The sequence below is a fragment of the Heterocephalus glaber genome, unplaced genomic scaffold (genome assembly GCF_053883595.1).
Source record: "Heterocephalus glaber isolate CG9 unplaced genomic scaffold, H.glaber_assembly_v1.0 deba00001610, whole genome shotgun sequence".
In the NCBI taxonomy this organism is placed as follows: Eukaryota; Metazoa; Chordata; class Mammalia; order Rodentia; family Bathyergidae; genus Heterocephalus; species Heterocephalus glaber.
Window position 1 is genome coordinate 13,052,179 of NW_028258381.1, and position 27,608 is coordinate 13,079,786.

At 41.7% G+C, this 27,608-nt stretch overlaps 1 protein-coding gene across 1 annotated transcript; it reads right to left on the reverse strand.

The window, feature by feature from the left end:
* Positions 1-556: 556 nt before the first annotated feature.
* Positions 557-27,261, reverse strand: LOC147822604 (ATP-binding cassette sub-family A member 13-like). The gene is made up of 9 exons (XM_087196527.1): positions 27,161-27,261; positions 26,945-27,023; positions 26,427-26,480; positions 25,763-25,962; positions 19,057-19,120; positions 13,871-14,076; positions 12,996-13,135; positions 7,826-7,940; positions 557-5,352 (listed from the first exon to the last, which is right to left on the reverse strand). Exons 1-9 carry the CDS (start codon positions 27,259-27,261, stop codon positions 585-587), a joined length of 5,727 nt encoding a protein of 1,908 aa, XP_087052653.1. The 3' UTR covers positions 557-584.
* Between the last annotated feature and the right edge of the window lie 347 nt (positions 27,262-27,608).

Below are 27,608 nucleotides of genomic sequence, written 5' to 3' on the forward strand. Positions count from 1 at the left end.
CGCAGTAGGTTAAGTGGACTGAAAACATTAAAGCCCTCCATGTTTAATGCAGCAATTTAAATTACTGGGCTGTATTTGTGAATACAATGGTACCTTAGTTCACAAACTTAATTCTTTCCAAGATTCTGGTTGCAAACCCAAATGGTCAGGAACCAAATCAAATTTACCAATAAGGTCAACACGGAACCTAACCAATGAATTTGATTTGGTTCGCAACCAATTTGGTTTGCGACCAGAATTGAGGAAAGAATTACGGTTGTGAACCGAGGTACCAATGTACTTCCATAAAAATTAATTTTTAAATTCTATAGAAAACAATTTCATCCCTGTTTTCATAATCTAAAAATGAAAAAATATGTGATTCCTTATCACACGCTAGATTGAAATGTTTACTTGTTAAATGATAATACCAAAATTATTTTACCTTGATATTTCTACAAAATGCTCATGAAGACAAATTCATTTCAAAGAGAATTTAAAGGTATTAGGGGCAAGTGCTATCTTTTTGACATTTCTATACTTCAAAAAATAAAATGGTTTGAGATATATGATAACTTCATGTCCTAAATAAAGCCAAAGTAAACTCACCTCATCCCTGCAGACTCTTCATGCAAGTCTTTAAGCAGAAGAGATATTTTGTTGTCAGAATTTTCCTTTAGGAGAAGGGAAAGGAATGTTTTCAGAAGCTGATCCACAAAATCCACTGTCTGTCTTGGAGAAAGAACTGTTTTCCCACCCTTTCCTGACCATGTGTGGTTCAAGGTGAGGTTAATGAGATTCGTTATGTGAAGGTCAGCATCATTTAAACTCAGGCCTGCTTCCTGAGAACGGCCAGCTCTGTTATTGATGGAATTAATCAGAATGTTTTCAAGAACCCACTGAATGAGTGAGAAATTAACCAGCTGTTCTCCATGTAGCAGGGGAGAAAGAAAGGCAACATCAAAATTGTTTTCTCTAGAAATGTTTTTTAGATAGTCTAAAAAGGTAACAATATCTTTAATCAACACAGTCATATTGTCACTTGAACTCTCATTGGATGCAGGAACAAATAATGTTTGTATCAATCTGGAGTAATCTTCCTTTGCATATTCATGAAGCCAGTTTTTTGTGACCAGTAGAAAAGCTTCGATAGCTTCCAACATCTTCAATGATGATGAATTGAGGATCTCTAGAAAATAGGAAAGCGGTAAAGTTGTGTTTTGAAGGGCCACTGAATTTATACTTTGGATTTCTTTGTTAGTTTCAGACAAAAGGTGCCTGATATTAATGGCATGTGTCAGGTTTTCCATGGTTTGTTTGAAGTCCAGCCACAGTTCTTCAAAGTTATCAGTTACTTCACTTAGCTTAAGAAAACTTGCTAATGCTTCTAAGCTATTACCTGTATGATTTGCAATCGGAAGACTCATGAATGGAGAAAGTGGATAATGAGTTCTGTTTTCTAGGTTCCAGTGTCCAGAAATTGACTTGATCATCCTTTCCAGATGCAGGGAAATATTATTTTCAACAGCAGTCTGTGTACCTTCGACAATCTTAAGAATCTTGTTTAATCTAACCACCTTGTCAAGAATGTTCTTACCAGAAGTCACTTTTGTAAAGTTGACCTTTGTTAGATGTTCTATGATCTGCAAAGCAACTTGCTTAATAGGACCACCAGCACAGAATTCAGGGCTGCTGCCATGACTCTGATTTCCAGAAGGTGGGACAAAGGGTAACACTTTGTCCCAAAATTCCTGCACAGTTTTCAGCAGCGAAGTCTTAAGGTGGAAGACTTCAGACAGCTCCAGAAGAATGGAATTCCAGTCTGCTAGCTCATGAATTACACAGACTGCTTTTCTTGACATTTCCATACGGGAACTTTCCTTTGAACACTGTGAATGCTCCCCTGGGTGAGACAGGTGGAGACGGTCCAGTATGCTGGCCACTTTGCCATAAAAGGAAGAAGACATGCGCCCCTGCACACCACAGCCTGCTAACTCGGGGTTCTGCAGAAATCCAGGAGCTGCATGAGTCCTACACCAAAGCACAGGAAGGCATGTTAAAGCCTCTGGCACAAGAGCGGGTTGGTCTGATATTTGTTCGATGGTGTCCAACAGAGTTTTGATCACAATGGCAAAGTCCTCCTTGGAGATGTTGGCAATGCTGATGCCGTGAAGGAGCATGAAGTCATGGATATCCTTGAGGCCCTCCGTGAGGTTTTTATCAGCTACTCTCTCCAGAAGCCGTGCAACATGAGGAAGAGCATGGTACACGTGTACCACCAGGTTCACGTCCTCTCTGGGGAAGAGGCGGGAGAGCCGCAGGAGCAGGTGAACATTCCAAGAACTTGAGCTGTCTGTCAACTTTTCCATCAAGCCAACAAGCAAGTCAACCCCTACATCATCAGTGCCTAGTCTACTGAGATTCCTAAAGAAATCCACCAGGCCTTCACTAATCTGTTCCAGCTGCTCTACTAAGAGATCTATGTCTGCTCTCCTGAGACTGCGCATAAGAGGAGACACTTGCTTCAAAACTTGAACATGACGTGTACCTTCTGGAATACTGTGCTGAACTGTGGGCATTAAAGAGTTGAACACATCCCTTACCAGTTGAATCCCAAGACCCACTGCTGTCCTTATTTCATTTGGAACAATCTCTGATGAATTTTGGAGCCTATGAGATAAGATGAGGGCAAAGTGATTAGCAAAATGATAAACCGACTTGCCTAAATGGTTTATGTCCTTTTCCTTTATGATGGTGGCAAATATACTTAAGACTTTTTCAGTTGTAGAAGGAATATTTTCCAGTATGATAGGGGAAATGTCTTGCATAAGTTTTTGAATTTCTTTCCCCAGTGCTATTAAATGCAGCCAAACATTCTGAAAAGGGTTAGGAATTTCATCTGACACTTCTATGGGTCTAAGAAATAATCCAAGCAAATTTTTCCAGTTAGATTGGGAGGCAGAATCAAAGGCTCTTGTTAAGTTCTTGATAATCATTCTCACTTGGTTTGTAGAATCATTTAAAAGAGCTAATAAAATCTCAAATTTTGGTACCTTTTCTTTTTCAAAGACTGTAGTAAAAATAGTGTTTAGAAAGTCAGTCATGTCTTTCAAATAAATATTTACACAGTTTATATTTGGTTCATTCAAAGAACAAAGGGGTTTCATTCTATTTAATGCCCAAGTTACAATTTTCAACGTAGCGTTCATTTTGTTTTCTATATCTGGGAAACTCCCAAAAATATTGGGAAAGAGACCCTGTGAAAAACTTGAATTACACATCGAGTATAGATGGTTTATGACATCTACCCATCCAACGCATCCTCTCAGGCTGCTCACTGTGTTCTCAGAGGAAAATGTGGAATTTAACACGGCCAGAATATGCACCATCCTCTGGGAAGCATTTGCATGTAATAAACCACCTTCTAAAATCAACTCGGTAACATTTTGGAATACACCAGCACAGGACAATAAATCTCCATTGTGTGACAGGTGTCTAAGAAGTGATATTGTTTCTCTGAACTCAGCGATGACTCTCTCAAACTTCGTTCCATAATGTGTGAGATTGTTTGAAAGAAAGTGATTTATCAGCTCTGCATTTCTACCTAGATATTCTGATGTATTGCTTAACTCACTGAAAACATCAAGCAGAGAATATAAAAACTCTCGGCTTGTGTTCGTGTCCAGTGGGAATGTCTTTAGCTGATGCAGGGCAGCTTCCATGGTAGAAAGAGATCTCTCTACTTGCTCCAAGTTCAGTGATTTTACTGTAACTAATGCGTCACCTAATGCCACCCAAAGATCCCTAACGTCCAGGAAACCATCCCCAATGTGGAGGCCATCAGCACAGGTTACATTTTTAAACAAATTTAATATGAGTCTAGCAGCATGATGGGTGGGAAGTAGTCCTTGGCAGCTTTTAGAAATTTTCATATCATTTTCCAATTCACCCAGAAGTTCAGTGAGACCAACATGAAGAGAAGTGAAAACATTCTTCTCAAACTTAAATATGTGGGAGATGCTTTCCCAGATTTCAGTCCACATTTGAAGCCATGAAACGGTACAGTGAATGGCTGTAAACTCACTGACATTTGGTGACAGGGTTGAGAATATTTGTGCCCATGGGAGGATAAGTGAAGGCCCCTCAAATGTTGAACGGTTTGCAGAAGAAATAGTTTTATTATCCAAAACAAAGCAGTCACTCCCCCACAGTCCGTCCCCTGAACCATTGAAGAGTTGGCTCACGTACTGAAATAATGAAACGCGAAAATCTTCATCTACTATCAGCAGCTGTTTGAGGCCTATCAAAGTAGCATGGATCACTTCCAATTCTTGGTCCTCTGTAGACATCAGGGATTGGGCTTGAAGCTCCAAAAAATTAAAAAGTGAAAGCAACTGCTGACAGTAAGATTCTTCAGAAATTCCCCCAAGAGCCCCAGCAGTCCCAGACAAAGATGCAAATGCTTTCCTGATGTCTTGGAAATTAAACTGCTTTACAATGTCCAAAATGTGCCGTGAGATTTGGGTGAGGTAAGTTAGCAACGGCTCCCTATTCTGAAGGCTCAAGAATTTGTAAATATATTGGTAAAATGAAGAATAAATTTGCAGAAGTAAAGCAGAATCCTTGTCTTTGAAGACATGTAGATAGACATGAGTCAAAATTTTATCAATTTCTTGTTTTTGAAGTTCAGAGAGGGCCAAGAAAAGACCAGATGCATTTCTGATAGCATACACTGCGTCCAGGGCTTCTGAGATTTCTCCCTGTGTAAGAAAGCCAAACTCATACAGACTACTTATTATAGTTTTGCTTAAATGTACAAAATCCATGTTCACAGGTGGTGACTCAGGCCAGTCTGAATGGAACAACTGGGAAAAGTTAAAATTCTTACTCAGAATCTTCTCATTTTCTGGAACAGAAAAATTTAGAAATGTAGACAAGGTTTCTAACTTAGCTCTTTCTCCTTCTGAAACGCCATAGTGCCATAATTCTAGCAACTTGGGATTAATTTTGAAAAGTATTAATTCCATGACTCTCAAAGCATTTTGGTATGCCTTCTTCATCCAGTGACTTTCGTGAGTTTGCATTTTTTCAATCACCATTTGGCCAAATTCCAGAAGTTTCTGAGCATCAACTGTCGATGAGTTTCTCCCTAAACTTTTTAAATAGTTTACCCACAAAACACTTGCATTCAGAAAATTCTCAATAAGAGAGGGGAGGTTATGGAATTCATGAGCACTAGATGATTCAAAAGGATTAGGCAATAATAACTTCTCCAAAAACTCCACAAATGATAAAAGAAAGTTCAACTCTTCATCGTCATGAGCATGCCACTTCTTTTCCATCACTAGAAGGTACTTTGTGGAGTTGAAGGCCCTACAACAATAATAGAATAGTTTTAGTATCAGAAAGAAAAATAAATTCAGCATACTCACTTGCTAAGATAGTAATAATGTGCAATAAACCTAAATGAAACATTTACTAGATAGTACATTTCTCGACAGACATTAAACTATTGTGAGCATTTGAAAGTGTTTTAGAAATCCAAAATGCAGCTGTATATAGTTAGTTTAAAATATATTCCTTACAATCAGAAAAAAACACATTCTAAATTTTTTTGCTCCTGTGAATTCACATACAAAGAATGTTCATTGCTAAAGATAAGTTCACTATTTCTGCAGGAAGAATCTTAAGATTCATTTTCATATTTCATTTCAAAATATCTTGGGCTATCAAGGAAGTCCAAAAAGTGGAGGCCTCGGACACAGTACCAGCCATTTAAAGGACAGGTTGGGACTCCCGGTTTCAGCAGCAACACTAGTGCCCCTTTGCAGTAGAAGGTGGGCTTTCTCTCCAGGTGTTTCCTTTTAAAATGTAAACAGTTTTTCAGAATGGCAACTCAGAGTTTATGGCCAGTCCCCTCTTATAGAACTAACTTCTAACTCAGAAGTCACAGCCACTTTGAAAATCCTTGGTGTTCCAAGAATGTTCAGACTTCAGGAAGTTTCCATGGTTCACCTCTAACACACTAACCCTTCAGCAGTGCCACTTCTACACTGTCTCCCCAGATAGGGTCACCAGACTCAGACCAGCTTCACATGGGTTCAGGCCACAACGCTGCTGCAAGGCTGTGATGCCACCCAGAACCACAGCTTCTACTGCCAACTTCCTGGGAGCCTGGAATTGTGGGTAAGGCTGTTCAGCCTTTTCCTCGTGTTTGTGCCTGGAAGGGAGGACTCTTTTCTCCAACTCTGCACTCTCTGGCACAAAGTAGGCATAGAAAAGATAAAATGCACTAATAATCTTTTCCTAACAGCTGAAATCAGAGCAAACACACACACACAAAAATATGGGTTTAATTTAGTTAATTGTTATTTGTAGGAAAGAGAATGGTTATTTTGAAGCAATTTCTGAAAAAAATTCCCATCAGTAAAGAGAAAGTTGTGTTGTTAGGGATTCAGTATAAACCTAGGCCAAATCCAGTCTGCACAGAAATAACCACCATGCAAGAGACCATGCATCATAGGAGAGAATGCTCAGGTATGTCAGTGTACTGACAAGTGTACTGAGAAGGATACAGAGCTGCTATAGCACAATAATCCTGACGTGGGAGTCAGGACCAATAGTAGCAGCATTACACATGTCAACTTGCTTCACCGTTTATCAAGCCCTTGCACAGGTACAGTACCAGTCTGTTCTTACGACCGCCTGCTGAGGTCCACAGCATTATATCCACTTCATGGAAAAAGAAATAGGTCCATGTTTTAATTAACAGAGTCACACTGTTAGCAGGTGACACAAATGGGACATGACCCATGTCTTTTCATTTTGAATTCAGCTTCCTAATATTAACTGTACTTTGTCTCTAATATGTTTTCCTTTCTTACAGCAACATCTAATTCTCTACCATCTTTCACAATGCACTATATGACCTTGATGGGTCTCTAGATATAATATTCAACATGTCCTTGGTACATTGACACTGCTTTAGCTGCTGTTTCTCGGGAGCTATTAGATGTTTGAGACTTTCAGGAAAGTAAGGAAATATAAATCTGACATGAGCAGGGAACCAACTCCCAGGGAGTCCACCTCCCTGGCCTTTTTGTGTACCCACTTCAAGCAAGGCTCAGTCTCCCCAGTTGATGAATCTCAGGTTTTAGATACATGTCATAGAATGGTTCTCCAACTCGGTGTACACCAGAACCATCTACGGGATTGGTAAATATGCAGAAACCCAAATTGTACACACAGTGTAAGATTTAGTGTGTCTGGGGTAAAGTACAACATCTGTGTTTTCAGAGAACTTCACAGTTAACTCTGATCCACTCACAGGTAAGAGTCCCCTGCTCTGATGTAAATCTCCGGTCCCTTCAAGTTCGAACACAGCCCACAAACAGTAACATGCTTTTAAACTAGGCACAATATCCATAATCATTTACAAAACCCCCTCTCAAAACATGCTGAAATAGCCAAGTGGAAGTAACCTGGTATATTTACTTTCAGAGATCACTTCTGGACCCAAAGCCTCAGAACTACCAGAGTCCAAATCACTGATCTCTTGTCTACACTTTAAGCAACTAGATGACACTACTTCTCAAAGAAATGCTTGGGTTTGAGTGTCTACTATTAATCACATTGCTACTGAAGAAAAATCTTATTACTATACAATCTATATTTCCTTTCATAGCCCTTGGAAACTTGAGTTATACATTTTATAAACAATAATTTGGCACTTAATATGGAACATTGTGTCAATGTCTAAATCAAGCTCATAAATATTAAAGAAGGCTTTGCTTATCCTCAGATGATAGGTAAATTAAGACCTGGAAGCTGAATTCTAATAACTTACCTGGATGTGGACGTTATTGGAGATGTCAGTAAATTATTCAAAAAGGCAAAATAATTATCACTGATGATTTTCCAATCCATGTTTTCTGCATAACAAGGGGAGTCCTCAGAGAGAGCTAAACAGAAATATATTGACATCAAATTAGGCATAACAGACATCTTGTCAAGTGGGAAGTGCTAGAGCTGTTTCTCTAATTCTTGATTCAAGCCTGTTTCTGGCCAAGAGGAAGTGCCACTACCCTCTGAGGAATGGACAACACTGAGCCATGAAAGACAGAAAGAAAACAAGGTGAGACCTAAAAGATCCTGCTGGGGCCCTCCGTGTGAGCTCAGGTCGTGGCACAAGAAGGAAGAAGCGATCTGGAGCCCAGAGACTAAGGCGATGCAGCTGAGAGTTGCAAAGGCAGCCAGAGTGCTCAGGACCAGAGACCTTGAGGGCTGCCCGCAGCAAGAGGCCGGCGCATGCCTCCCTCAAGCAATCAGCTGAGAACAAACTGACCCGTGCCTAGAGGAAACTGGCTGAGACTGGGCATTTCCATCCCAAGAAAGACCAAAGGTTACAGTGCTTAGTGATCACCAAGACCAGAAGTCCATTCTATTTCCATGGCCATGCTGGAACAATTTTAAATTTATTAACCGTCATGTAGAATATGCACAAAGTTTTTCATCATTCCTGGGTAACATTTACAAGCAGATGAGCACATCACCAACACTCCCTAACATCTTAAAAGCCAGAGCCTGATGACCTCAGCCTCCATGTCAAGAAATTAGAAGTGAAGAGTGAAACCCAAAGTAAATAGAAGAAAGAAATAATGAAAATCAGAGAAGAAATGAAGGAAATAGGAAAAGGAAAAACAGTAGGGAAAAAGCATTAAAACCAAAGGCCTATTCTTTCAAAAACATCAATAACTTTGATATGTCTCTATGGAGATAGATTGTATGTATGTTTAAATAATAATAATAAAATATTACTTTAAAGCTTTATAAAACTAAGTTGGACAATGTAGATTAAAGAGATAAATACCTTAAATGACATCAACTACCAACCCTCATACAAGAAGAAATGAATAGCTTAACAGCCCTATGTCCACTGAAGAAACTGGCATGCAATCACAGCCATGCATCACATGGTGCCAGGTCAGGTGGGCAACACGGTCAATAGTGCATACCACACAGCCTCGTTTGAGTAAGCACACACGATGGTGTGGCACTGGGACATGGTCACCTAATGACACATTTCTCAGAACATATTCCTGTCATTAAGTGATGCATTACTGAAATATCTTCCCCCAAGAAAGACTGAAAGTCCAGATGACTTCGTTAGTAAACAATAATATGAATTATACACAAATTCTCCCAGAAAAAGAGTGAATTCTTCTCATCTCATTCTATGAAGCTAAGATTACCCTGATACCAAACTAAGACAAAAATCATAGAGGAAAAGAAAACCATAGACCAATATCCCTAATAAGTATAGATACAAAATGTTAATACATTGGATACAATAATATATAAAAGGGTAACACATCTTTCTTCAAGTGGGAGTTACCCTAGTTATGTAAGATTGACAACATTCAAAAACAATCAATCTAATTCACCAAATATAATTTAAAACAAAAAAAACTATATAATTCTCTCAATATATGCAGTAAAATATCTAATAAAATTTGACATCCATTCCTGGCTTTAAGAAACTCTTTGCAAACTAGGAATAAAAGAAACCTTGTTCATCCTCATAAAAGCTGTCTATGAAAAACCTATAGCTGGCATTGGACTCAATGGTAAAAGACTCAATGCTCCCTGTCTGCTCCCAACAATCACAACATAAAGATATTTTCACTTTACCATTTCTATTGGAAAATCTGATGAAATCTATAATAAAGCTAACTAAAAAGTAAATTGAGCACATTTTACAAGATGCAAGAATATGCAAAAATCAAAAACAGACTACTAAAGATTGAAACTTTTTAAAGTCACACAATTTTTAATAGTATTAAAATATTAAATTCTTAAGGATAAATCTAACAAAATATGTGAAACTTTTACAATGGCGACTACAAGAAATGAGCAAGAAAATAAAAGACATAATCAATGGAGAGGTATACCATGTTCATAGAGCAGAAGAATCAAAACAGACAAAAAGCCAATATTCCCAAAATTAATCTATAGTTTCAATTCAATCCTGGTTAAAATTACAGCAAATTTTTCAGAAATCACAAGCAGATTCTAAGACTAATATGGAAAAGCAAATGATCTGAAATAGCTTAAAGGACCAAATTTTTAAAGAACAAAGGCAGAAGAGTAGCATTATCTGACTTTAAGATTTACTATAAAGCTATGGTAATCAAGGTAATGCAATGTTGGTGTAGATAGGCAAATAAGTCAATGGAACAGCAGAGTCCATAAACGTAGATAACTATACAAAAATAATGTAGTGGAGAAATGATAGTGTTTAGAACAAATTTTGTGGAACAATTGGATACCTATATGCAAAATGATAATTAACTTAAATATGTGCCCACATCATATACAAAAATTAATTCAAAATGGATCACAGACCTAGATTTAAAACTTAAGGTATTAAACCAGAAGAAAATGGAGGCAAAAAAATCTTTGTGATTTAGAGAGGTTGTAGCAAAGACTTCCTTGCTACAACATCAAAAGCATAATCTATTTTTTAAAAGTTAAGTACAATTTCCTTAAAATTTAAAACTTCTCCTCCTGAATGATAAAGTTAAGAAAAATGAAAACACAATCCAAAGACCAGGAAAAAAAATATTCACAAAAAGCTTGTATCCTGGATGTATAAAGAACTTTCAAACTAAGTCATAACCAAACAACTTTTAAACACTTGAGCAGCACAACTCATGAACAAAGATAGACAGGTGGCATACAACCATGTGAAAAACAGATGCTGAAAATCATTTCAAGAAAGTGAAAACTCAAGTACAGTGACAGAGCAGTGGTTGCTAGGGACAGGGCAGGTGCTAGAATTGACGATCCCAAAGGACAGGAGGAGGTCTGGAGAATGACAGAGATGCTATCTTGTCTGTGATGAGTTTCATTAAATGTGCTTTATTGGTATGTCAATTACATTTCAATCAATCTGTTTTTAAGACAAAAATCCTCAGTTGAGGTGAAACATTTCATCTCTTTAGTATCCATTTTGTAAGTAAAATTACATAATACCTCACTGAGTTTCCACTGAAGTAGACTGGATAGCATATCTAAAATTTTAGGAATGTTTACAGGAAAAAGAGATGGAAAGAATCTAGAAAAGTAGCACAGAAATGTGCAACATCAGATAAGGAAAAGTTTAGTGCTACCAGAAAACCAGGCGGTATCAAAGATCTTTTTACACAAAAGTAGAAAAAAATCCTGCACTTTTTTTATGATGCTTTATAATTCTGATACTCATTCCAATGGGCAAAGAAAGGGAGCTAATATCTATCTGCCTATAAAACTATGTTCAGCGTTTTACATATATTATCTTATTTAATCTTCACAAGAACCCAGTAAAATAAGCTATACAAGATTTTAATCCCAGCAATTTGGGATACTCAAGAAGTAGGATAGAAAGTTCAAAGCCAGCCTAAGCAATTTAGTGAGACCCTGTCTAAAATCTTTTTTAAAGGGACGAGGATGTAACTCAGTTGTACAGTGCTTGCAAAATTATTTTGTCAAGGATAAAAATGATAAGCTAGCCTACTCAAAAAAATCTGTCAGATGTAATGATTGGCCCAAAGTCCATCTGCTCACAAAACCCATGCCAAAATACTAACCTGCGACCATGTTTTATCTGCACGATAAACTGTACTCCATAAATTTAAATAACTAAAAGTAATTACAACAGAATACTTGGTGTTTCAATTATACCACACTGTTACAGTGCACAGTAGCTTTTGTTTTGCTTTTAAAGGAGAAAGAGGAAATAAGGATAATTTAGCTAAAAACACATGTGTGACAGGCTTACTGTATTATTTATGAAGCCACAGCTTCTCATATTTCCATGTGCTTACAGATCACCTGGGAGTCTTCTTGAAATGCATATTCTGATTTACGAGATCTGAGGTGGAGCCACAGTTTTGCATTTCTAAAAGAATCCTAAATGTTACTTGTGCTGTTGACCCAAGGACCACACTTAACATAGCAAGGATTGGGCCAGGGATTTAGCTCAGTGGTTCTGCCACCTGCTGTGCAAATGGAAGGACCGGAGTTCGATCCCCCATACCAAAAAAATGAAACAAACAAACAAAAAAACCATAGCAAGGATATAAGCGAATCAGGTGGGAACAGTGCAGGTAACCCAGGCCAAAAAAAAAAAGGGAACCCACAGTCTGCTGATCGGCCTGCTGTTATTTATCTGGCCCTAGGATCAGCAACCCTCTCACCAAATGACATCAAAATTGGTTTATAATATGCTCATTACTCAAAGCCGTACTATTTAAATTTTTCATATGGAACGATTCTCATCTCTGATGTGACTGAAGAAACTATACCAAGCAAATATCTCAACATTCATCTCTCAGTTCCTGCCTGTCAAATTCTACTCATTCTTCAGTGTGACCCAGATGTGGGCTGTCATCTAACATGAGGACCACCTTGTGGGGTTTCCACAGCCTTCAAGGAGAATCTGACATGATCTCTGGGCAGATGGTGTCAGAATTGAAGTGAATCGCAGGACACCCAATTGGTATCCAAGGAGAACTAGAAAAAACTGCCTGGTGTGGAAAAAACCCCACACATTTGGTGATAGAAATCAGAAGTGTTGAGTACGAGTGTGGAGGAAGACTGTTCCTACACAGGAGCCTGCTCAGCCTGAGATGTTCCTGATGTGAAGGATGGACTTAGTGCTCAATCCAGAGAGCGGGCCCCACAGGAAGTTGAGCAGGACTACTGTGAGAGCGGGGTCATGATTAGTCAGTATGCATAATGTTCCTCTGAAACAGGGCAATCCTGACAGCAATGTGCGTCATTATTAGAAACAGTGCTAGGATATCCTGGCCAGGATAGGAACAAACTGAACCCAGGCATCATAAGGACAAACTGTACTGAAACAGCCTTCCATTTTAAGCTCCCCGCCGGAAGTATGATAATCTTTCATTAAGTCATCTTACCACCCCTTCAGTGGAAAATACCTCACACTCCTGCCGTTAAGACCACTGACTTACCTGACAGATTGTTCTGGAAACTTCCTTGTGTGTTCACATATCGAGCCATCTCACAAGTCTTCCTGATAAACTCTGGGAAGGATTTCCAGTAGGACATTTGTCCCAGGGACAATTGTGCTTTTTCCAGAATATGAAATATTCTGTAGTCAAAAAGAATCCAGAGGAAAAACTAAAACAATAATGCTTCGCCAGATGACAGATCTTTATAAACCCTGAAAATTACATTTACACAATTGCCTGGCAGTCCATTTAGGAAAGAAATTTGAATCTTTGAAATAGTTCACTTAGTAATTATTTGTTTATGAATTTCTCTGCCTGATTTGAAAAATGAAAGGAAACTATTTATGGGAATACATAAAATTTAAGAGAGGAAATCAAGAGAAAATTAGGAGGGAAAATAAAGAACAGAATATAAAATGAATTTTGAATCTAAGAAAAATACATTCCCTGGTTGACATTTATGACTATCTGGCAGGCAGGGAAAGTGAAACCTGATCACACTTAAAATTTTCAGCCATAAAATAAACATAGTCAAAATTTCTGGAGAACCAGGACTCCTCAGAGAAGTGTCCCATTGCAGTTAAGGTGAGAATTCTGCCTGTGTAATAACAAGAACTTCCATCACATTAAACCATGACCTACACAGAGTCTAGACTTCTCGTGAAAAATTAGGGCAACAGTTAAACTTCAGTGAACTATTTAATATGTATGGTGTTTAGATGCTTTCTAATAGCTGCACACAGTCAATCTCCTTAAATTAAATTTAAATCGTTCTATTGTACTAATAAGAAACAGAATCTTCCCGGTAAAAGGGAGCAGCTGAACTCAGGATGATGTCACAGCATCGGGAGGCTTTCCATCCGTGATGTACTTACATGGTGGAGACCAGCTGCTGCTCACAGCCACCAGCAGAGACACTGGTCCCAGGAGAGGCATCAGCTCCTAGCAATTGGAAGAGCCCAGAACAGGAGTGGTTCACTTTCAACAGCTGCTTCTTGAGCTCCTGCCAGCCTGGATGTACTTCAGGGTCTGAAACCAGAATATCTGTGTGCCCAGCAATGGCTTCTTGCAAACCATGATCCTTATTGGGAAAAGAAAACATCACTTGTCATAAATTAAGCCATGCAAGTATGGATACCTGAGATGTAGCAACATAGTCTCACTTATCCAGTGAAACTCAAACTGTGCTCCAAAGACTACACCCCGTGAGATGATGAATCCTCAAGGCATAGGTCTGGACTGGAATCTTTACTTGTGTTCAGTTATAGACACCACAGACCAAAGGTAGGGACCCAAGTCTCACAGACATGTGCATCAGCCTGTTTCCCCAGATGGTCCCAATGACCAGTCCTCCTGATAACCACACTCTGAGTAAACCCTCCCAACGCCCATCTAGCCTGGGCTCTGCCTCCCCTTAATCCATAAAATTCAGCAAGGGCGACCTGTGGCAGGTCCCATTCTATGCTTTCTGAGCAGTGGTCACAGGCTTGAAATGCTCACTTCCAACCTGTTGTGGGGGTCCCTGGAGAGACATGTGACAAGTCCTGCTACCCTGCTAGACTACATGAAGAAGAGAGAACCTGAGACTCAACGGAGGAAATGATCCAGTCCTCTTTGTCCCAGCTGAGCATCTGAAGCCCAGCCCCCAGAGCCATCTGACTACAGCCACAGGAGGAGCACTGGGAAGAACACAAGAAGAACCACCCAGCTGAGCCTGTCATCCCTGCAGCCATGAGAGACAAGACAATGTGTTTGCTTCCAGCCTATAAGCTCTGGGGTAGTCTGTTAGGGACACTAAGCATTATCACATATATGTGACCTGGAAATATGTATCACCTGCAGCAGATCCTGTGGGTCCCAGATGGGTGTGGGCTAGGAGTCAGGCTGTGTAGACTTAGAGCAGTCCACAGAATGGGCTTTCTGCCAGGAAAGAGCTTACACCCACTAGCAGTAAGGCAGATGTGCAACAGGATGTGGTTTTCCATGTGTCTGCCTGACTTATAAGACACTTTTCTCTCTGTCTAGCATCCCTTCTAACTTCTCCCTGCATCCAGATTCCCACGGTTCACTGAAGGTTCTTCCACATCTTTGGGAAGATGTCCAGGGGCCAGTGGCCTGTCACTCATATCTCTACCCTGCTAGGCTGCAATAGTGGCTTCATGTTCTGCTCCCTATGGCAGCCACTGTCCAGTGCAGATGGGAGAAAGCACTGAGTGCATCCAACTATGCACATTACCATCTCAGCTTTCATTTTGCTGGGGCATCATTTAATATTTCAATGGTTTTATTTCATGGTGTATATAAGGGAGAGGTTTAAAATAAGAAACAGGTATTTACAAAGACTTTGTTTCCATTTTTTCCTTTTCTCATAGCTTTTCCTTTCCCTTCTATCCTTTCCCCTTCCCCTCCCACTTCCCCTACCCCTTTGGGCCTTTTCTTCCTATTTCTAATTATCAATTATTCATTTTAATCATTTTAATCCTTATTTACACTTTCAGTTTCTCACACCAGAGAAACTATTCAGTATTCGGTATTGATAAATGTAAATGTATTGTATACCTAAAATGTACCAATAAAAGAATTTAAGTAAAAAAATAAAAATAAAAATAAGAAACAGGTAATTCTTACAGAAAAAAGTAATTACAAACATAACAGTATTATAATTTTTAGTTCTCAGTAAGAAAAACAGGGGCTACACTTGAAATAATAATCTTTCCAAACAAAGTGCTAACTTTTCCATAGCTCCATGTAAGCTCTCAGCAAAAGGAGCCCATTCCCAGCCAGTGACATGAGGGGAGCATGATTTTCTAAGCCTGACACCATGAAAGTGGGGAAAGACCATTCTTGCAACAAGCTGACTAAGCGCCAAAGCTATGCCTCCCTTTCTCTTCCCACATGGAGCAGCGCAAGTGATCAGAAACCAAAGGGGCAGAGGTGCATCATTGAAAGGTTGGGAGCAAATCCCAGTAGGCTTTGGCTGGGTGGATGGCACTCTTCCAAGCAGTAGAATTGAGGGGCAGCTACAATTCAGTTGATCAGCTTCCTTTAAGTGTGTGGGCTGATCGCATCTTCCTTGTCAAAAGCACAGGCTCAATTTTAGCATCTTCAGAGAGTTTCACACTTAACATGACCTCACGGTACTCTGGGAAGAGGTCAGAACATGGGATACTTACAGCATCCTCTACTGCACCAAGTAGCCTGTTAAAAACTCTGGTCTTATTGAAGGAGGTGTGGTGGCACAACAGTCCCCAGGGATCCCCCCAGACACTGGAATTCCCAGGGAACTTGGGAGCTTCCTCAGACAAGCATCCATTTAGATAGGCAACGGTAGCATTCTTCATCAGCAGCTACAAAATGAACAAGCATGGAAAGAGACAACATTCAGAGAGGCTCAGCTATGCTCTCCATGGGCTCACGAACTACAACAATAAGAATGTTTAAATGCAACACAGAAGTCTGTGAAAACTTGCCTGTTGCTCTTTATTTTGCTGGCATAACTCACAAAGGCAAAGCTAAATTTTGCATGAGCTTCTTCAATGTTTTATGAACATTGTTATATATGTAATTTACCTGCTTTAACCCGCCAAAGAACACATTCTTTTCTAGTTTCCAACGGTCAGGTCCACCCAGTACAGAATCATTTGCTAAAGTCTCCAGATGAGTAAGGATTTCTGCAAGATCAAGAATGTAATATTCACTCCAGTTAGGCTTCTTATCCAAATCTGAATTTTATGCATGGCCATGAATCAATAAACTGAATTCTAAAAGTATGCATTTCGGTAAACTTGACCTGTTATCATACATGTCATTATTGTCCTCAGAAAGGAAAATGGAGAGAGTCACTGCATTGCCATTTTAATCTTTCTGAAGACTTGAGAGTATGGTTCTTCATTATAGGAGTTTTGCTTCTACATCAGCATCTCTGCTCTTTTCTTTTCTCTCCTCCTTAAGACAAAAAGGCTGCAGCCTACCTAGGTAAAAGTGCAAACCTGACTTTCATCAGAAGAGGGTAGAAGGAACAAGACCTGCCAGAGTCAAGGGAAGTTCGGGAAGGGCACTGTGCACACTCAGGAGGGACAGGCTGTCTCTCTCCAACACCAAGGAGTGGAAGGGAGGGAGACAGAGCACAAGGATTCATTTATTCACAACACTCAGGTCCCTCTCCGGTGGGAGAACTGTGAGTGCTGGTGTGAACAGGACAGCTAAACTCCAGACTTAGGGTATCACTGGTCCCAGGCCTCGCCGCAGGCTGCGGTCAGCAGCAAGATGGCCCTCTATTGCGACAACTTTTTGTATTCTGCTGTGTAGTATGTGAAATATCCCTGAAGGCCCTGTGGCACAGTATAAGTATGTGTACAACACCAGCATAACCTAGCTCCAGGGTTTACATCCTTGCAGGAAGTCTGCAAGTCCATTTCCCAATAAATGTCATGTTTGGTCTTGGGATTTGATGACAAGTAACACCAGAGCTGGTTTACCTTGGACAAAATGTAAATCCTGGGATATCACATTCCTGAGGGCCCCATCCAGCTGCCGCAGTCTCTCCAGCGCTGGCCACCGGGGCAGCTTATGCAACACATTCTGCAATGTCTGCAGATGCTGAAATCTGAGAGCAAAAGAAGCAATGAAGTGAAACAAAATGAAGAGAGTTCAGTGCATCAGCTAGGGAAATGAGAGTTCCATGTGAAGGAAAACATCCCACTGCTTTGGGAAGTGTGCTTATAGACTGGCAATCCCACTGTACCCTTTAACCAGATTCTTGGCAAAGTGCACTGCTTGAGTCAGCTGACTGGGTAATCCTTTAGGTACTGAAGGTGGACTGAACATTCCTGTTTACCCCAGAATGGGAAAGTGCACTCCCAGCAGTGTGCAAAAGCCATGAAGTTTAGGATAAAGTTCCAGGTGAGATTTTTAAACCACCTGCCTTAGAGCCTACATATTGGCATTGTGTAGAGTGGCTTCCTGGAACCATCGAAGTGGTCCTAACAAGTGAAAATTAGCGAGGCCTGTAAGATTCAAAGAAAGGGCGACTAGCCAGCTGTCTGACACCTCTGGTCCCTGAGGTGCTAGGCTCACAGGACTATCACTTTGCAGACACAGAGGGAAGAAGACTGGGCATTTAAGAGGTTCGCCTTGAAAGCCAGGCAGAAAGTCCCCTGGGCAAGATTTCAAGCACTGTCCCATAAGAGCTACCTCTGCCTCCCTGTCTGGGCCCCATGGGGCTGGTGGAAGAGACAGTGTCAGGGACACATTATCTCTTGCTCTGGTGTGTGGAGCAGGAGGATGTACTGCTCACATGGACGGAAGTGACTCTGAGGCGACGCTAGAAAGGAGCTGAGTCTGAGAACAAGAGGAAACTGAAATGAAAGCATGTGTGGGAGAGGAAGGAGCCCCTGGGGCCACACGTGGGTGCCAGCACCATCCCAGGGCAGCGAGTCCAGGCCTCCCAGGTCTCCAGGCCAGCACTGGGTCCGCCCCCATGAAAAGACAGCAAGCTAAAGAGAGAAGATGTGGCTGCTGGAGCTCAAGCAGATGCTCCCCTGGTGGGAGCCATGCCCCAGCCTCAAGCTCCTGCCTGTACTGGGGCTTCCTGGCCACCTTGGTCTCTGCATCCATCTCAGCACTCCTGGTTTAAATGCCAGAGAGACAGGTGGCTGCTGCAGCCCTGGAGCTGTTGGCTGGTGGATCTGTCCCATGACATCTGTCCTACAAGACATCTGTCCCCACCTGGATCTCCATAGACACGTCCCCTCTCCCTGGCCTGACACCAGAGTGGAGTGCTTGGCCTGGGCCTCCACAGGAGGAAGTGGGCTTGGAGTACACTGAGGAGGAAATGGAATGGATCCAGAAAAGAGACAACTGTACTTTATCTTATTCTCCCCATGGAAACAGATATGCTGTGCGGCACAGACTCTAAACCCAGGCTCCAAGCCTCTTCAAGCTATGACAAGCAGGGACAGGCATCACATGGGTAGTCTGTGACCAGGCCCTCCATAGTGACATGCATGTGGAGGCATTGGGCCTTCTGCAGCACCCCAGACTCCCCTATGAGCCCGCTCACCAGCACCAGCATTGCCCCAGAGCACAACGAGGAGCTCTCAGCCTCCACTACCCAACTGAGGGGCCTGGGGCAGGACCAGAGGCCTGGAGGGTAAGAAGGTCAGGAATGACACCAAGCCCTGAGAAGGAAACTGAAGGCCTGGTGACGTTCCCACTTATTTTGGTGAAATGTATGACTTAAGAAGAGAAAGGGATATGAAAAATTGGTTGTGGAGACAAGGAAGGAAAAAGGGTATGATTTCCTGGACCAGGGCTGAGGATGAAAGACACAGTCTCTTGCTGAAGGCAAAAGTGCATCTTATAAAGATCTGCAGCAGATTCCACGCTCCTAGGGCAGAGAAGGTGAGCCAGTTCCAGCACCCGGAAGGAGGTTCCCCCGCCACCATTCCACACTCCTAGGGCAGAGAAGGTGAGCCACGCAGGTACCAGAAGCACCGACCCCTCCCATGGAAATGAGAAGACATGTAAACAAGCCTCAAAAACAGACTTCCAGATCACCTAAAGCAACCCCAAAGGGCAACAAGATGGAACAATCTGATACTCAACCACCTGGACTCCCTGAACTGGCAACAAAAGAGGATCTAGGAAAAATGAAATCAGAAATAATTTCTCAGATAACAGCAAAGATTTTGCTCATGGTGCAAGGCAGGATTAATAAATCTAGAGAGGACACAGATAAAAAAAAATAGAGAATCTGAGGAACATGATGGAATCTCAACATAGGAAACAAATGGAATCCATAAAACAGATGCAAACAGATTTCCAAGAGATTAAAAACTCCATCGAAAGTCTGCACAGCAGAATGAACCAATGTGAGGATAGAATTTCACATATAGAAGATAAAATTGCAATTAGTGAGGAGGAAAAGAAAAATTGCTTTAAAATTGTAAGGGAACACAAGAAATCAATCCAGCAGCTGCTAGACGATGCAAAGAAGAATAACATAAGACTGATTGGAGTCAATGAAGTAACAGGAGAGAGTGCAGTTGACATAAGAAAACTTTTCACAGAAGTGATGGCAGAAAACTTCCAAAGCAAGGGAAAAGAACTTAACATACAGATAAGTGAGGCATATAGGACTCCAGCTAGCCTTGATCAAAAAAAAAATCTACACATAGGCATATAATAGTTAGGATTCCAGAAACCCAACAGAAAAACAAAATTCTACAAGCAGTGAGAGAAAAGAAACAAATCACATACAAAGGAAAGCCCATCAGAATCACAGCAGACTTCTCTATGCAAACCTCAAGGCAAGAAGAGCTTGGAGTGATGTATTTCAAGCCCTAAAGGAAAACAGCCTCCAACCCAGATTGATGTACCCTGAAAAACTATCTTTCAAAATTGATGGAGAAATAAGATACTTTCATGATAAAGTGCACCTCAGGAAGTTCATGAATACCAAACCAGCACTCCAAAAAGTTTTAGACAATACCCTAGGAAAAGACAATGAGGATCACAACCCCAGGAAGCCCAGCAGAATGAATCCATTGGGCGTGACAAATTAAACACAAAGGGGGAGAATCCAACAAAAAGAAAAAGCCATGACAAGGCTTTTAAAACTTTTAACTTCATCTCCCTAATGAGTGTATAATTCAATCTTGTTATTGTACTGATTAGTATTTTTCTGATTCTAGAGTTGCACACCTTTCCTTGTGCTGTACTGGCTATTTATCATCTTCTTATGTCTACTTTGTAATTGGGTTATCTATTAATGAGCTATAAGAGTTCTTTATATATTCTGGTCATAGGTTATATGAATTGTAAATATGGTCTGTTTAAGGACTACTTTTCATGTTAATGATGTCATTTAAAGTTCTAAATTTTGATGGAATCTCATTTATCAATTTTTTTCTTCTATACATCATGTTTTTTGTATCCTAAGTAGTTCTTGCCTACCCTAAATTCATAAACATTTTCCCTTATAATTTCTTCTTAAAGTTTCATACTTTTAGGCTTTCATATTTAGGTTCATAGATCACTTCAAGTTATTTTCATGTATGGAAATAAAGGGTTGAGGTTAATTTTTTATATATGGATACCAGGTCTTCTAGTGCCATTTGATGAAAACACTATCTTTTCCTTGACTCTTGAATTGAGTTTATAGTCTATAAAATTTTAATGTTAAATAATCTTTCAAAACTCAGTGGACAGTGTGTTTCTATTTCTAGATTCTGTTTTATTCCAATGATCTATATGTCTTTCCTTACACCAACACTCCCTTAATTACTGTAGCTTTAGAAGAACTCTTAAAATTAGGTACTAAACATCTTCCAACACTGTTTTTTTTTTTAAACTTTTCTAGGTCCTTTGTCCTCCTACATAAATTTTAAATTTCAATATCCAGTTCTTCATTTATAGCAAGTATACACAGACCTGAATTTTTATATATAGCTTGTGTTTTCTAATCCTGCTAAATTCAAATACAAGTTCTAGGGGCTCCTAGAGATTTCTTAGTATTTTCTCTGTAGATGATCATTTCATCTACATATAAAGATTTTGCTTCTACTTTGTCATTCCTATCCTAATTGTGTTATTTTATTGCCAGACTATTTTGGTTTAGGCCTAGGTTTCAAAGTTTAATGGACAGATGAAGAGTAAGCATATCTGCCCTTGTTCCCCACCTTAAGGAGAAAGCATTGTATCTTCTCCATTCATATAAGGTGTTCTTGCTGGCAGTATGGAGTACATGTCTTTAATCTGTTGAGAAGGTTCTGTTCTACTTCTAGTCTCCTGATAGCTTTGACCATGAACAGCTGCGGAATTTAGTCCAATACTTTTTCTCCAATTAGTGACAGGATCATATGGCTTTTTCCTTTCCTCTGTTAAAATGATGACTTTTGGGGGTGGATCTTCCAATGCTGAACCAACACTGCCATCCCTATAACAAAACCACTTTCTACATCCTGCCAGATCTGACTTCTAATAGTTTTTTTGTTAAACAAATTTTTATCTATGTTCATACTTTTTTCTTCTATTATCTTTATCCAGTTTTAGAATTAGCACAATGTTGATTTTCTAAAATGAGGTGAGAAGTGTTCCTTTTTTCTGCTTTAAATGTTTGATGTAATTTATCAGTTAAAATGTATATGAGCCTGTTGTTGTTATATAGGTAGGTTTTCAAGCTAGGAATATACTTTCTTTAACAGGTGCTATTCAAATTTTATATTTCCTTCAGAGTTAGTTTCATTAATTTGTCTTCCAAGGTACTTCTTAGAAGTTGTCAAATTTATTTTCAAACAGATTTTTGTAATATGCTTTCTATATCCTTTTAAATTCTGAAAAATCTGTGGTAATGTCTCCTAGGTCTTGATGTTTTAATTTTAAAAATGTGTAATTGATACTGTGTAATACGAAGTAAAGGTCTAAAGGAGCAGGGGAAGTGGGAGGGCTAGGGGAAAGGAAAGAAGAAAAAAGAGAAAATACAAGAAAAGGAAAAAAAATGGAAACAAAATCTTTGCAAATAGGGAAAGGTGGAGGGGGTGAAGGGAGGGCAGGGGAAGGGGAAAAAAAATAAGAACCAAGATATTCAAGTAATGGTACAAGATCCCAGTGATGTATGTAAATGTATTTTATACCTAAAATGTACCAGTAAACTTAATGGTGGGAAAAAAATATATATTATGCACAGGTACAAATCCCCTATGATAAATGTGATCATTATGTATATCTAAAATGTACCAAGAAAATTAATTAATTAATTTTTTAAAAAAAGATCTGCAGCAGACTGGGCAAAGGGGACGGATTCACACCACACACTGCTGGCCCCAGGACAGAGCCTCACACTAGGGCAGCTCCTGTGCAGAGCTGGCAAAGTGGTCATAGAGACATCAGCAGGTCCAACAAAAACAGCCACAGAAATACTAAGGTGGGTGAGAAAGCGCCTGCAGGGCTCAGGAGACAGAACAGGAAGAGGGGGTGGGCCCTAGCAAGGCCAGGAGGTAAGGACGTGCACAGGGCAGAGAGAAGCGCAGGGGTTTCACCACACACATTACCACCTCGACGGGACTCAAGGCTCCAACCAAAGTAAAAGAAAAAACTGGCTCCAAAAATAAGAGTTAACGAAAGGGATTGCAGGGTCTGGAGGGTATGTGTGAGGGGGCATCTGACAACCCTCTAAGAAACTCAGGGCATCCATGAAAATGGAAAGATTGTCTCTCATGTTCCTTGTTTTTGGGATATAACACCAGATGCTCAAAGGAAGAGAGGGTTTTTGGCTCATGGTTACAGTCCCTGGTCAGCTGCTCCAAGGCAATGGGGTGGGAGGGCCTGGCAGAGGAGAGCTGCTCGGAGCATGGCGGCCAGGAAGCAGAGAGAGAAGAGGGAGCCAGGGAGGGCGATGACCAGCCCAGGCCACGCCCCCAGTGAGCTGCCTGTTCAGACCAGGCCCCGCCTCTGAACAGCATTCAGCTATGGAGTCATCAGTGATAATTAACCGATGAGCACAGCATCCCAGTCACCTTCCAAGAGCCCCACCTGGGAACATGTGAGGTTTCCAGGGACTTTTCAGACCCAAACTACAACAGCAACGGGGGAGGGGGTGGAGGCAGAGATCTGCGGAGGTCAGGACTGAGTTGAGAAGGGGCTGGCGCAGACCCCTCACACAGGGTCTCTCTGCGATCCTCACACCAGTCCAACAGTGCCAGCAGACAACTCCTCCTCTGAAGGGAAGCCACAGGACCAGTGGGCAGACCAGTGGCCCATAGCTAAAAAAAGCTTAGAGAGGGTCTAGAGATGCCATCACCAGAGGAGGAGCCTGAGGTCCAGGAAGGAGACAGAAGGTCTTATGTGGCACCAAAACAGCCCGTGGGTGGCAGTTTACACTCCCTATAACAAATGTATCAAATAGAAATGAAGACTCCACTTCCAGGGCCGGCTGCCTGTCCAATGCACATAGCAGGAGGCCGAGCAAAGCCAGCGCTGGCCCTCGTCTTTCCGCCCCTGGGGTACAGACATCACGCATGGAGTCAGGGAAGCCTCAGCTGTCCTTGGATCCAAAGTGCAATGCCATCTTTAGCTTCTCTGTCCCTGGTTGAGCCAAGAGGCACAGAGAGCTTGTAGGTGTTCCGTTCTCCTAATTATCAGTGCTGGAGAGTGGCAGTTCCTGGGCTGAAGGTTTGCGGGGTGACTAAGGTGACTGAAGGTGGGGTCTCCAATAACGTGCACTGCGTAAGACTCAGTATGTTTCCCACGCCAGCCAGCAGGAACACTTCAGTACCCAGGGCAGTTTCCTGCCTCTGGAGTCAACTGACAACACCGTGCTTTGTCTCTGCTTCCTCCAGCTCATGGTTCGGAGGCGACCCTGCTGCCCTTGACATCCGTTTGCCGGTAGCTTTTATGGCCCCGATGGGCCCTTTACTGCTGCCTCTCCTCTCCCGTGCCTCAGGGCTAAGGTGAGAGTTAGGAAGGAGGACTCCCAGAGCAAGATCCTCTTTCCTAGCTGGGTTCCAAAAACATCACAGAGTTGGAAATGTTGCTGCTTCCTTGTAGTCTTTATGCACAGTGACACACATTCAGTCACCCTCATTCCATTTCCATGGTACACAGAGAGCCAGAGCTTGTGTACTCCACGGTTTGAAATCAGACCTTCTGAGGTAATACTGAGAAACCTTATCATTCTACAGTAAACCCCTGCAAACTCAAGGTTCAGAGTTCATGGCCTCAGTCATTTGCAGATTTTTTTTTAGAACCTAACTAATAATTGTTTGCAGAAACCCCCACAATTTCACAGAAACCCCAAATATCCTTTGCAATTGTTTTTTTTGGGGGGGGGGTGGAGGTTTGCAAGTAGTCAATCCGAGAGCGTGATTCAGGTCTCCTTGCTGCTGACTGGCCGCTGTCCTGTAACCCATCTCCCACCGGCACCAGCATCCCGCATCATAACAAGCTGCTATGAGGCCTGCAGCTCTCTCGCCAGTGTCTGTTTGTTCTCCTTAAAGCCCTAAGATCTCTAAGATGCTGCCAAAATACCCTGCACCTTCTAAGGCTTTATTAACATGGTATTTTATTAAATTACATAACTGCGGGAGACATAACATAGGGTTTAAAGTATAAAAATACTCATTGATAGCCATTTTCCTGACCATATCTGAAATTTGCAGTTTTTCACAATTTGCAGGTGCTCTAGGGGCATAACCCCTGTGAACTCTGGGGGTCCACTGTGTTCCAAGGACAGCCTTCACTTTTGGAGTACAAAATTCAAGTCACTGCAAAGTGTTGAACCTATTGAGGACAAAGATCCAGTCCTATAACAGAATTGGCCACTTTGCTGAACTAATTCTGGTTATCTTAAAAATGAAGAAACCACGAGTCCTGCATTTCCCACTTCTGAAATATTTCTGGACCTGTGGATACACTTCAGCTATAGACAATGTTTAAATACGAAAGCAAGCAGAGCTCCTTACTCATCGGTACTTCTGAAATGTATGTGTCCATTTCTAAAACAGATGCCAAAAGTGTACGACTGAAAATCCAGGCAAAGGACACTTTCTCAAACATCATTCTCCCGTCCCACTGTCTCAGACCTCTGGGCCAGTGTCCAGCTCACTGCTGAGGTCATTCCTGGCACTGACTCACAGGGGCTTCCCACTGCTAACCAGGAACCCACTGTCTAGCAGTGGTTTAAAGAATTTGTTCTGACAGTGCAATCCTGCACTCCTGGAGACACGGTGTTGTCTAGGCTGGTGAAGAGAGGAGGGAAACAGACTTACATCTGCGAAGAGCTGTGGCTGTCTCTGGGGCCATCCACTGCCAAAGCGTCACTCAGGAGCAGCAGTCCAACGCGCAAGGCTTCTGCCACCTTCCACGGCATGCCCCCCTGTTCAAACCTGTCCTGGAGGGCCTGGACGCTGCGGGCCGTGCCTGTGAGCACCTTCTGAAGCAGCCCACCCTGCTGCCACTGGCCGAACACCTGCAAATTTGGAAAGAAAAAGATTATCATTCTTGTAACTTTAGGAACAGTGCAAGTAGTTAATAAATAATTAACTGACCATTCTACATGAGAGCCATTCAGCCAGTGTTTAAATTCTGTCGGCAAACTGAAATGTCTGTCAACAACTGCATTAGGATTTAATTTCTCCTAGGAAATTAAAGATTACAAATTGCAACAATGGATAGACAAAGCTTTGTAATCAGCCTCCTCCTTCTTTCTTTCCTTCCTTCAAAGAGAAGGGGGAGAAAGAAAGAGAGAAGAAAGCAATAGCATAAATTTCTAAACAGATGAACTGTAATCTGAAAACTAAACTAACGTGTTTGCCGTGACTTAAATCCAATCCCATGCTTTAGCATGAATGGCATCATTCACCGAGTCCCACTTTGTGACACGGGTTGGAAATGATGATGTGCAAGACAGTTAGCGTCCGATTCATCACCCACATCACTGCAAAGTCGCATGTCGATGCCCATGTCAGGCTGCACGAGACACTCGTGCTGCACAGTGCAATGTGCTCGCAGTTGACGAACCACATTGTGGGAGTGGCCCGGATAAGGCACAAAGCGCAGTGCCCCCGTCTGCTCTGACTCTGGTCATCTCAAAACCACCCCCTGATCACTTTCATGCCAGGTCACTTTAGGGCCGGCCAGCAGACAATCGCACCTGTATTTTTTTAAGGATACTGTACCCATGATTTGAGATTCTGACCTTTATCAGTCACACATATTAGGGGGACGAAAGTTTCACAGGGGTGTGATCTTTGAGAGAAAACAGGAAGTGGGAACATATCATTTGATAAAGAGAATGGAGTGACTACCGTAGGGGGCTCTGCCTCAGTCTTTAAAACCTCCTCCAGAGCAGCGCTGAGAGCTGGCCAGGACCTGAGGCTTTGGGGCCGTCGGCCATGAACTGGGAGCCCTGGGCCCACAGCGGCTTCTTTGAAAACAGACCTCTAAGTCACCATCTGCATTTCTGCCTGGACTTTCTGGTATGTCGACCTACGAAGGACGTTGGGTGACCTATGCAGAGGCTGGGGATCCCTGTGGGAGAAGTGTGCATAACATCGGGGGCACGGGGCCCCTCTCCCCTGGGAAGGACACAGTGGACCAGAGGGGCAAAGGGACAGAGTCGCCCTGCACACTGCTGGCCCCAGGCAGAGCCTAGGCTCGGGCAGCACCTGTCCACAGAGCCGCAGCCAGCTGACCGCGTGCACGAGGTAGTGTCTGGCTTCTGCACACTCGGGCTGGCAGGCTCCGCGGCGGCCTTCTCGCTCAGCATCGTCCTTGGAAGTGCGGGACAAGACAGAACACACCATCCTCTCCAAGTCACTCTCCATGGGAAACTGGCCACAATATCAAAAACAAACTGTTTTTTCAAAAGTAAAGCCTTTTTCCTTAGGATGTTTCTCTTCTAAAACTAATCTGTGTAGTTAAGGAGGAAAACTGATCTTTTTTTCAGGATTTGCCAAAGCAATGGGACGGAGACCTGTTCATCTTTGTTTTCCCCCAGAAGCAAACACACCGACCAGCCCCGCTATGCGGGTCCTTGGACTCACAAACTTGCTTTGCTGAGAACATTTTCTTTTCTAATTATCAAAATGCATAAAATCAGAAGGATTCACACTG

Bases quoted from the DNA above. Each gene is read 5' to 3' on its own strand.
- LOC147822604 (XM_087196527.1), bottom strand. From the start codon at position 27,261: ATGCTGAGCGAGAAGGCCGCCGCGGAGCCTGCCAGCCCGAGTGTGCAG. The intron at 27,024-27,160 runs GTGCTGCCCGAG...CTTCTCCCACAG, and splicing joins GGCTGCGGCTCTGTGGACAG to GGATCCCCAGCCTCTGCATA. The intron at 25,963-26,426 runs GTGGGTGATGAA...CCAAATTTGCAG, and splicing joins ACATGCGACTTTGCAGTGAT to GTGTTCGGCCAGTGGCAGCA.